The sequence below is a fragment of the Ammospiza caudacuta genome, chromosome 3, assembly GCF_027887145.1.
Source record: "Ammospiza caudacuta isolate bAmmCau1 chromosome 3, bAmmCau1.pri, whole genome shotgun sequence".
Classification (NCBI taxonomy): Eukaryota; Metazoa; Chordata; class Aves; order Passeriformes; family Passerellidae; genus Ammospiza; species Ammospiza caudacuta.
Genome location: NC_080595.1, coordinates 49687224 through 49699968, shown reverse-complemented (window position 1 = coordinate 49699968; position 12745 = coordinate 49687224). Strand labels below are relative to the sequence as shown.

At 37.3% G+C, this 12745-nt stretch overlaps 1 protein-coding gene across 1 annotated transcript in view; it reads right to left on the bottom strand.

The window, feature by feature from the left end:
- Positions 1-2397: 2397 nt before the first annotated feature.
- CHRM3 (cholinergic receptor muscarinic 3) overlaps positions 2398-12745 on the bottom strand; it is a 121257-nt gene continuing 110909 nt past the window's right edge. The window contains exon 2 of the mRNA XM_058802323.1: positions 2398-4219. Within this exon, the coding sequence (XP_058658306.1) occupies positions 2398-4200 (1803 nt within the window). The 5' untranslated portion in view covers positions 4201-4219. The remainder of the gene's footprint in view (positions 4220-12745) is intronic.

The following is a 12745-nucleotide window of genomic DNA, read 5'->3' as shown; positions in this document are numbered from 1 at the left end:
GGTCAACTTGAGTAATGAATAAATTTAATTTATATGCTTCTTTCTATAAATAAAGGTAATTAATTTTCTTTGCAACATGGGTGCCTTTGTATGTGGGTAGCAAACCAGCAAAACAATTTTGGTATCTTTAGTTCAAAATGCAATTGTGACATAGATGAAGCTTTAACTTTTTTCTTTTTTGTACTAAAATAGTACTTACAGTAGAGTTCAATATAATTTATGAGATTACTTTAGGGTAGACATTTTAAGCAACTCATACAAAAGAGAATTTTTTTTTTTAATAACAAGAAAGCTAGGAATAGTCTATTCATTTCTCAAGCAGACCTTTATGAATCACTTTAAAAGGACACTACAGCTGAAGACTGAAGAGCAATATTTATCAACATTAAATAAAACATTCGGTGAAATATGTATAAATATTTCTTTATATGAACATAACACAAAATTAAATAGTTTAGATACACAGACACCATTTAATATATTTCCACTGTTGTCAAAATCATCTGTAAACACCATCTCACACTGAATACAAAAGCAGCTTTAACATCAGTTCTGTATTCACAACACTGATGCCCCTTTGTAAAATAAGATACTTGTTTTATTTTCAGCAAAATAAGAGTCCAAGCAACAAAAAAAAAAAAAAAGTTTTGGTCAGCTCAAAGGAGAATACAAAATAATCTTTCAACATGTAACTAAATCAGATATCAGATTTAGAGCAACAGTTTAAAGTACAATCCTTTCCCCAGGGGACCTCTGACATTTATAAATCATGTTTGGTGCAGACCACCTCACAAATACCAGGAAATACTGGTCATGTCTAAACTATAAATATTAAAGCCCTTTTAAAATTGTCTTTATCAAAAATTGCCAGGTTACAAATTGGCAATATCACATTTTTCACACCACTGAAGAACCTGGCATCAAACGGATTTAGGTGCACTTCTCCTGATGATTTTTAAAACAGGTTGTGAACAACAAACACTTTTTAGTGAGCATCCTTCACATGCAAAAATAAAGCATTTCTTTGAAACAAATCATTTGCATCTGAAGATCACAGGGGCAGACAGTGCAAGCAGCAGGGCTCCACCAACTTTTATCAGAAAGTTACAACTTGAACTTTCATGGGAAGCCGTAGAGGTGCTGCACACAGGATGTGAGCTGGCTCTGAGAAGGGCCGTGCATCCCCACGGTGCAGCTCAGGACAAGGTGTTGCAGGAGCCACGTGTGCTTTGGCAGCAGCACGGCCTCCCCAGCAGGACACAAGGCTGCTGCTGATGGTTGCACCTCCCTGGCTCCTGAGCAGCTCCCTTTGTGCAGCCCAGATCTGGGTTCTCATTATCCTGTGCCCTGCCAAGACAGCTTCCTGCTCTTCCCTGAATGCAGCCTTCAATTCCTCTCCCCTTTGTATCATTTAATGATCACTTTCAGGAGGGACTCTGAGCTCAAGATTAAGGTTTTACTGGGAAAGTACCCAATTATAAAACTCTGTAAACTCACAGGCTATGTTTTGGTTATCTCAGTTTGAAATGTGGACACTTTGTTTTGGTTCCAGAGATAAACTTGAATTTCAGGTAGCAAAGAATGAGTTATATACTTATAACATGATTTTCGAACTTTTAAAAAGTTTCAATCACATGTAATCACGATGGGGGGCCCTGTAAAAGCTAGAACAAATAGGTCACCTCTTTCCTGGTGTGTGTGCATTTCAGAGGTGTGAATGTATGCTACGCATACATACACACTCACACACACACATATAACATCAGCTGCACACAGAGATACTCAGAAATCAGGAATAAGGGGTACAATTAACAATATATCAGAAGAGAAGTAGACAGGAAGCTCTACCAGGACAACAAGAGGCAATTTTTCAACCTATACGGTGTCTCAATTTCATAATCCTGTTTCACTAGCTTGCTACATCTGTATGTAACTTGAATTGAAAGTTGTTGGATTCCTTGGAAAAAGAAAAGTTGGGCTAGCTAGATGTGCTTACCTGAGATCCCAGAGTTGATTATAATCAAAGGGCTGGGCACATCAGTAATGGGTTTATAATTGCTATATAGCTTCTCACAAATTCATAGGAAAACTTTATTAAATCTTTCACTCCTTAGTAAAAATGTTGAAGTTTCTTAGTTTTTCAATGTGGATTGACTTTTATATTAAACTGGATTTATTGAAAGGATAAATAAGCCTGGCAGCTGCTTTCATGTCTAAATCATAGAATCAGCACCCTGGACCCACCTTCCCTCATCAACCCATCCTGTCTCATCCCTTACTACCTTGCCCATCCTGCCCTGTCCCATGCCATCCTGTTCTGTCCTATCCCACCCCATCCTGCCCCATCCCATCACATCCCTGCTTCGTTATTTTTCTATTTGTTTAAAAAATACTATTCTATGAAGCTTCCCTAGGGATCCGCTTATGAAAAATGACAGACTGCCTTTGCTGATACTGCTGTTTGCGTCGTTTTCGTTTGTCACACTGGCACAGCAGCAGCATCTTAAAAGTGTTTCTAAATGTTTTGTTACACAGTGCATAGCACATGGGGTTCACTGTGCTATTGATGTAGCAAAGCCAATACCCCAGGTTCCAGAAAGTTTTGGGGATACAGCTGCAAAAGGTGTTCACCAGAACCATGATGTTATATGGGGTCCAGGTAATGATGAAGGCAAACAAAATGGCACTGAGTGTCTGTGCTGCTTTCTTTTCTTTGATAAGTGACATTCGTTTCCGTTTTGTGATCTGACTTCTGGTCTTCAAGGCAAACTTTTTTGCCAGGGTTGCTTCCTTAAAGGACAAGGGCAGGGCTGTCGATGTCTTGGTGACTGATGAGATGCCATCAGAAGCTGTGGTTGTCTCTTCTGATTCTGGTTCAACTGGAAGCTTAGTAAAGCTCTTTTGGAAATTTCCACCATCCTGAACACCTTTGGGAGGGTGCAATTTTTTAGGTTTCTTTTCCTTTGATTCTGTGTCGGATTTCTGCAGTTCATCCCCTGACTCGTGCAAATCTTCTGAGGAGGGTAGTTTTGTGGAATTGAGGATAGCACTGTGACCAGGGAGCTTCAGCACGATTGAATAGATGGCCCTGGTCTCTGCAGCAATGTCTTCTTCATCAGAGGAGGCTGAATTTTCAAGGGAGGCAGCAGCATCATTGTTGTTCCAGCTGTCGCTGCTGCTATGCTCTTGGTCCCCCTGATCTGTGCTGGGTTCCCAGCTCTTCATTGTGAGCCAGAAGTGGCAGCGTCTGTATTTCTTTCGGGCGGAGCGTTTCATGTTCTGCCGCTGCAGCTCGTAGCTGCTGCAGCTCCGGGAGCTGCCTGTCTGGTGCACGAAGCGCGCCGCCTCCGCTTCGCTGCCCGAGGCCTGGAGCCCTGCTAACTCTTTGGTGCGTTTCTCCGTCTCCTTGTAGATCCTCCAATACAAAATACTCATAATGGTGACTGGCAAATAAAAGGCAGCTATGGCAGTGCCAAAAGTGATGATAGGTTCACTTAGAAACTGGATGAAACATTCGTCAGGAGGCACAGTCCTCTCCCCAACAAAATACTGCCAAAACAAGATGGCAGGGGCCCAAAGAACAAAAGAGACGATCCATGCTAAACCAATCATTATCCCAGCCCTTTTGGTTGTTCGTTTGGCTCTGTATGTCAGTGGCCTAGTGATGGAAAAATACCTGTCAAAACTTATCACGAGGAGGTTCATGACAGAGGCATTACTGGCGACATAGTCAATGGAGAGCCAAAGATCACAGGCCAAGCTTCCCAAAGCCCAGTGGTCCATGATGATGTATGTGGTATAAAGATTCATGGAAAGAACACCGATGATCAAATCTGCACAAGCAAGGCTCAACAAGAAGTAGTTGTTGACTGTTTTCAGTTGTTTGTTAACCTTAAATGCAACAATCACTAAGATGTTTCCTATGATGGTCACCAGTGCAAGGATCCCAGTGAGGAAAGCAATCAAAACTACTTGCCCGATAGTGTGTCCACCCAGAGGGTCTTTGCTTGTGGCATTGAGGGTCATGTTTGTTGATTCCACAGTGGAGAAAGGAAAACTCTCTGTGGTCTGAGGGAAATCATAGCTGCCAATGAGTGATGCTGCTTCATCAAGGAGTCCCGGTCCATGCGAATCTCTCTTCCAGAAGGAGCTCACGTTCGGTAAAAGGAGCGAGGACGAACTGTTATTATGCATGATCATTGTGGCTCTCTGACATAGTCTGTAGCAGAGAAAAACCAAACAAAAATCAAGTGAACAGGTGAAGATGTTAAATAATCATCCTCATACTTGTACATAAAATCACTTCAGCACTTTGAAAGATGTCTTTAAAAAGCCAAGCTGTCTGTGACATATTTCAAGTCAAACCTTTGCTCATGTAAGATAACTAACACAAACCTTTCCCCTATTTTGATATCTAGTGTAAATGAGGTTTTATTAGGTTACAATGAAGATGTCATATTATTATCTAATTCAGTCTACTTTTAACGCATTCATCACTGTATAACTCAGAATAAGAACACAATAATAATGAATAAATACTGCTCTGGTAAATCAAACAGTTAAATTTCAAGTCTTTTGCCTGATAGAATTATTGAAAACTCAGAGCAGCTCAACTTCTAAAAAGAAAAATGGTAAGACAGGACTGCTGGAAACCTTCCTTCTTGCAATGTTTTATTTAGGAAGCAGGCATTTTTTCCAGAGCTATCAGACAGGATGAGGTCAAAACCAGAATAGTATGAGAGAGATCTCAAATAATGATATTTGCTAAATATATGCCAGAAATTATTAATGTTATAGGGTGCAGACCTTTCTTCACTCACACTGGGGATGGAGAGCAGAGGATGAAAGCCAGAAAGCATCCGCTCTGCAGCCATAAATTTCTGAAACCTCTGTAGGGCAACAGCCAATCTAGTCAAGTATTGGTTGAAAACTCTGACAGGTTCATTTAGAGGACAATAACATAATTATGCTGCTTTTTCATAAAAAAAAGGACAAGTTGGTATCTTCTAACACACAAGAAAAGATCAGGAAGAATATATCAATAAAGGGGATCAAACTTCCATTAAAACGGGTAGAAAAAAAATCACTTAGAAGTGATGGTAAAAGATAACAGTATTACTAGGAAATAAAAATAGTTAACAGTTAGGTAGTAGTTCCCATTTTCATTGTATAACAAAACCATGAACTAATCTGAGTGCTAGACTTGGAAATCCAAAACAAATATCATAAGAGATAAGAGATACAAATAATCTTGCAAAATTAATATTCAAATGCCACACTATCTATCAGTAACTCCATAAACCAATTGTGAATTCTATTTAATTGTAGACTTTGAAATGGAGTTCCAATGGAAATGTAACGATAAATCCTTTCAGAAATGCCATGATTCAAAAGACTCATGATGAGGAGTCCTGGGTTCATCATAATTCAGCTGCAGTCTTTCAGACACTGAAGAAGTGTTGGAACCAATACTTTCTTTCTTTCTCAGGTGAGTTCCTTCACGTCTGGACTTCAAAGTAGCTTCTCTAAGTCATTGTTTCAATGAAAATCTGAACAGTCCTTAGCAGTCGAGTAACTGAGGACAAGGAGAAACTGAGAACAACCCACCATCTGCCTCCTGCTGTCCAGTGCAATCCTGCATCTGTAATTTGGTTTTTAAACTCTGCAGGGATTAGAGGGAACCCTAAACTTACATTGGCTGCACTATTTGATAAAATGCAAGTGCCAGTGGGATGATTAGTAGAGTCTTTTGTTATTCTGCCTCTTCCACAAGCTCCTGTAATTGAACCATTTAATTCAATAAAAAAATGTATTAACCATATGTCCATCTGCACAGAAAAAAAAAAATATCACTACCCCCACCACTACAACATACCAGATGAGCACAACTGGATTTTCTTGCCTTTAGGCAACCAAGGCAAGCTGCATTATCCATCATTTCCCAAAGCTGCCATGCTGTTTCTGCTTTCTGCTTAAGTGCGGCAGGGGTAGAGTGTCCTGGGTTTGACAAGATGACAGCGGGATTCGCAGTGCTCCGCCAGCACCTGCCCAGCAAGCCAGGCTCTGACAGAATGATGTGTGAGCAAGTGGGAAAGCAGCCACACATACCTCAGTAAAACAAACAGTGCAGCACGGCCTGAGTGAGGCAAACATATCAAACTGTGAAATGATTATAGGTTTACATACCATGATAAGAATTTACAAATCATTGGTATGATACACTACATTACAATTTCAAGGCAGGGAGTAGCAAAGGAAACTTCTTTTAGCCGAACAATATACAATTACTTACCTAAGATAATAGTAATGGCATTCCCTGTGGGTTTGAATCTTTTTGTTCTTGTTTTTGCTTTTTAATAGGCTCTTATGAAAGGCACAGGCCAGAGATCATCAGACACAGTGTACACTTCCCAAGATTATTCAGGAAAAGTGTAGGCCCAGTACAGGCAATGGCTATATAGACTTCCATACACATCCAGCCAGCACACCCCTGCTCTCTGCCCTGCCAGAGGGAGTGGGATTTTTGATATCCCACTAAGACTGACTGGAAGGGTAGGAGAAAGCATCTACAAAAATGGTCAATGATTTCAATAAATGGGTATAACCTAGATTTAAAAGTCTGGAATTTTGACTAGCCTAATTTATTGCACATTGCTGTAAATAGAAAGCAAAATAGAATAAACAGTAGTAATAGTTCTGTCACACATTTTCAGTGCATTTAATTTCTGTCTGCTTATTTCAGATTTAAATGCTTTTGAGAATACACCACATTTTACCAAAATTTTTCTTTTCCTTAAATCTTCCTATTCAAGAAGTCTATTTTTCTTGCTGTCTTTAAAGTGCTCTATGAAGCATTTTCTGAGAAGTGAGATGGCAATCTAAAGGCTTGGCTATCTGTGAGCTCAAAACTAGCAAGTCTTTATGGCTGAAGAATTTCACAATGCATCTGTTTACACAGACAAGAAAATTGCTTACCTTATTTTTCCATTTTCTTCTGCACTGCTCTTATATACACATTAGCCTAAACAGCAGAGAGCTCCATGCAGTGATTTATAAAAGTCTTTTCTAACACAGAGAAAGGAAGCCTTCAGAATGCTTAATACAGTTACCTAAAGTAGCACATATACTTTGTTCCAAAACTATTAGTTGGTAACATAAAAATATGTATTTCAATTACAAGGTTTTCCTCAGATTATTGGCAAGATTATGTATAACAATTTTTCAAAACACACAGCGGGGCTTTTTTGTTTGGTGTTTTTTTTTTTTTTTTTTTTTTTGTTTTTCCTCAAAATACAGTGTATTTTTTTCCAAATACAATAAAGCATTTTAAAAGCTTGTAATAGAAGATTAAAGCATTCACAGTTCTATATTTCTAGTAGCTCATATCAATTGAAGCTAGTGTGGCACAAAGTAAAGGATTCCATATGAATGTTTATGTTGCAACAGGAAGCACAGTATAATTATCAGTGAACACAAATTCAGATTTACCATGACTACATTACACTTATATCAAATACATTACACTAAATAGATTTTAGCTTCTTTGAAGAAAGAGAATACAGAACCATAGAAATCAAGCACACTAGGAAAAATCCTGGCCACTGCCTTGCAAATTCACAGTAGATAAAAACAGATTGTCATATACTTATATATATGTACATATACACATCAGTGTATCTACATACAAATGTATATCACATATAGTGTGATGAGTAAATGTATACAGAGCTGCAGATGAAAGTATATGTGCATGTATATATATATATATGTGTATACATGCCAAGTAGATGTGTATATATATGTATATATATACTTATGTCTATACACACACATATATCTGCAGCTATATATACACATAATTTTGTCACATTATTCCAAATATTGTTATAATGGAAGACTATATCTTTCACTAATTAGCTATCAACTTGAAACAGATAATGTTCAATCAAACATATCCCAGTAACACTTCAACCCAAATGCTTCCATTTTTCATCCATAAATATATTTTGTTTTCTAAATTCACCTAAATTAAATGCCAGTGCTTTAAAATTAATGAATTAGATTTGCTCATTATTTGCTCACTCTATTTGTGCTGCTAGCTTGAAATCTAGCATGAGCAAATTAGGAACTCATTTCTCTAACAATATGGATCCTTTTCATTACATTGAAGAGTGTATACAGAACCCAATGCGTAGCACTGAGCTACCTGATCCATCTCCCTTGCAGCCCTGCATTCAGAGGAAAGGAGCATCCCTCCTGGGGGGCAGAGGCAAGGGGATGCTACCTCAGTGTTCCTGCTGGGACATCCAAGGATGGCAGACTGGGAGTGCCTGAATCTGTGCACCTGGCACAGCCAGGAAATGCACTCTAAAGCTGGGCCATGGCAAGAGCCTCTTCTGTGCCTTAATTTGCCAGTTAGCTTTGGCCAAACATCTACCATCTTCTTTACTAGGAGTGAGAGACTTATCTTCATAATGCCCAGCTGTACCTGCCACATCCTCTGGGGACGTGATTGCTTAAACTGTGTTTGCTTTTACAGAATTTGCTCTTCCAAACACCTTACTTCTTGTAGTATGAACCCTTCACTGAGGGTTTTTATATTATGATAGAAATATAACTTTGAATAGTAATGTATTTTAATGGCCAGTGACTTCAGTGGAAACATCTGCTTATTTACATGGTCTCAAAAATAAGAACAAGTACTTTGTTGCCATTAGGGCCAGAGAAAAACAATCTCAGATGTTGCATCTTGGCAAAAATCCAGATATGGATTTCTGATCTCTTTCAATTAAGACTTCCATCAAAGATTGAATTTATTACACAACCTGCACAATTTTATTGCATAATTTCTTTTTTTTACAAATATGCCATCTATAACAAATATACATCCTTGTCTGTGTAGTTAATGGACAGTGATTTTTACAGATTTACTGAAAAAGTGTTTCTGTACTAATATTTATTTAGTCCATGGCCCAATACTCATTCACACCATGAATTTCAGTTTCAAAATAATCCTATCTTGAAATCCTCCAAAATGATTCCCAGAAGTTTCAGAAATGAGCTACTGATCTCATCTGTGACAAGCCTCAGGGCAGTGCAGGTTTCTCACATGTAGCAGCAGCAGACTTGCCAAAGGAAAGGCACTTGTCTTTCTTGGACAAGTGCACTTAGTGGTTATTGTCTAAACAATTCATACAGAACAAGGTGAAATATTCAAAAGCCTGAGTTTGGACATGTCTAGAGTTTTGAAATGCTTGAAGACAACAGCAAATCAAGTCTTGACTAATTACAGTAAATATTGACTATCAGCTCAGTTAAATCTATGAGGTACAATTTTTAAAGAGATGAAATTATTCAAATTTTGGGAAGTTTCAGCGAGCTCTTTTAGAATTACACCCCATCTGTCTAATTGACATTGGAAGAAACAGACATGCAGCCTGATGTTCTTAAGAGTTACAAATACTGAGATATTTGTAACTCTTAAGTTACAGTTTGAGCAAACCACTGCAAACTGCCTTTGCAGGTATGTGGGGACAGAAAAGTTTGGAAAGAGGATTTATTACCACACTGAATATAAATATGGTATTAGATTTAAACAAAAAAGGATACATGCCATTCAGTCATATATCTATTTGTGAGTAGCCCATATTTTTCCTTTGAATAAAACCTTCATCTTAAAGACTTCATTTCAGTATTTTACTATGTATGCACTTTTTAACCCAGGATTTATTATTATTTTGTTCATTATTATAATGTTGGATCAGAGTTGTGATCTAGATTTTCAGCTCTCTCTTTATGAAACACTGTCCATTGACTCCATAGATAATCCTCCCAATGAGATATTTAAAATCACATGAAAATTTTCACTATGTGAAAAAAAGAAATGGGAACTCTTAGGCTTAATTATATAATTTTCCCAGATGTTGTTAAATGCCAGAATGCCTTGAATCAACATGGAAAAACAGCGTCTAAAGAAACAAAAATCAAGCCTTGTAAGTGATTTCTCCTCTTTTACTGAAATGGCATCGTCCTCTATAAAAACATTCACATTTGAGCATATCAATATTGAGAAGAGCTTGCTATCAATTCTAGATAAAGCAAAAAACATGCTGTTATATTTCTAATCCTGCCCTACTTTTGAGTTATACTTGCATGCATTTAATGTGAATGTTAGCCATTAAGCACGTTCATAGGGAACAAACCTCATAGGCAGACCTCCTTACTATCTCAAATGGTACTGCTTTAAAATGAAGTAATCAACTGATTATGCCTTAAAAAGAAATAAAATTTTGTTTTTTCTGTTTGCTCACTTCACAATACACCTCCAGAGAAAACCAGAACACTGTACAAACACTTTTCAAGTACTAAAAAATTCAGAGAGCCTGGAAACTGAGCTCTTAAGAAGCTCATCTGACACCTGACACAATCTTTTCAATTTCATTTGTCTGCAAGAAGAAAATGAAATGACAAAAATGTCTGTCAAGCCCTGAAACCAGAAAATAGAAAATATTTTTTTGTGGAAATATTTCTCATGGTGGGAAAAGAAATAGCCCAAACAACAACAAAAAAACCAGAACTGTAAAAAAGCCCTCTCAAACCACAGATTTTCTGCTTTTCCAAACAATGTATTTTTTACCTTCAGAAACTAATTTCATTTTCTCTCAGCATAGAGCTGAATCTCAGATATTTTGTAACAAAAAGTGTTGAAAGAAGATGAGCTCCATTCCATTGTTCATTGAGTGAAAATTATAAAAATGTTTGTGTTTCCATCAAGGTCTGGCATACAGCTATCCCAGTCTCTGGATACAATGTCATATTTACCTGGTGTCAGATCCTGTTATACAAAAGATCTCTAACATGCATCATTTGAATGTGTTAAAAAACATGAATTTGAACTTTCCCTGGAGTGTCAGAGAATCTGAATGTTTCTAAATTGAACTATTGCTGACCACTGGATTTTCTACTGTAACTATGGCACTGCATGCAAGTATTAAAAGAGCACTTTGGCTTTTATTGATGATAGATAGTGTGGCAACTTAACATAAGATGCAGTCAAGTGACTTGAAAAATGCTAGGAAATTCTCTATTAAGGGAAATTTATTGTTATCGGATTTGGCGATTGAAATATTACTGCTCTCTACTGTGGCAAACCCAATACTCCCACACAGGACAGATGGTTTACTTAAAAAGTGAAGGAAAAAACCCATCACAACGCTGTTGAGAGGTTTCAGCTAGAGAAGAGAAATCACTAAGAAAAATCTACTGGCTAATGAAATCTACATATCTTTTTGGACAAAAACTATTTATAGAGAAAAGGAAATTTTATGAGAAACTTTGTGTCAGAATGTTATTATTTTAATATAAAACACTGCTTATTATTTTGTCTAAATAATGCCTTAAGCATGCAATCATAATAATTGCCAAGTTATCACAGTTAGTCAGAAAAGAACATTTTCAGTGTATTTATTTATTTGTTTTAAAGAATGGAAATTCTTATAATCTGAGATTTGGGGATATCTTTTCACAGTGATAATCTTAGGAATTGTGCTAGTACTTTATTGGAATGGATTTATTGCTGGGGAAGTAAAGAGTTCTGTGTGCATCCTTTTTATGTATTAAATTTCTTTAATACACTTGCAAACAAAATGCTACCTTATGGTTGAAACAGTGAAACACCTTGGTAAAAAAATGAAGGAAAAAGGGAAGATACTTTTTATTGCAACATGTCAATAAAAATATTTTCATAAATACTTTGTTTCTTTATTCACCAGCGTATTTGAAAGTCAATCTTTCAATCTATTTAAAAGTGCAGTTTAACACTCACTAGGTGGCACAATAGTTATTCAGAAGCAAAAGTCTGGACTTTGCAACAAAATCTTAACCAATCTCTCATAAAGCCTTTGTCTTATACATAGAAATTATAGAAATTACAAACCAAATTACATCTATTCCTTGATAGGGAAAGCAGATAAAGTAAATGCATGTCATTCAAGTACTGGTCTCAATCAAACTAGGAGCCAATTTGCAGAAAACTGTGCTCCCTGATGTAGTTTAACTTAAATTCTTTTTTTCTTCTCCATTGGAATAGACACATCTGCAAGTCCTAGTGGAATCCTGCAGATTAATCAAAATTGCCCATTCCAAACTTCAACCCTCTTTATGCATGCTGCCAGGAATTTGTAAAGTCTCTGGGAAATCGATGGTGGCAGGCACTGTGGATTTTAATGCATGCAAGCAATTGTTCTTTAGTGAGATACAGACAAGTAATCAAATAATGCTCCAATTCTGTGCTCCTTTTTTAGGCTTTGTTTGCAGGGCTTGTGGGTTTCTTGTGGCTGTTCATTCTTTTGATTTAACAGAGGAAAGATGTGGCCAAGTGGGCATGTCACTAAATGGAGACATCTCCAATGAAAGCAGACTGACAGAGAGGGAGGAGGCACTAGGGAAAAAACATTTTTTAGCTATTCTACATAAATGCCTGTTGGTAGCCCTCATGACAGGGTCCTCTTCCTACTAAGATTTAACTGGGTTGCTTGACTATCTCCTTTTCTGCCCATTTGAAATGTATCCCTATAATCTAAAGGTTTTGAATTACAATTTTAAAAAATCAGTGCTAGTATAGAGAATACACATTCACAAGGTGGTGATTTTATTTTGTGTGCAAAATGGATCTGCTCCAGCAATTCACTGCAGTTACACCACAGAGTATTGATTTCTTTAAGACCCTCTTGTCTGATGGTTTTAG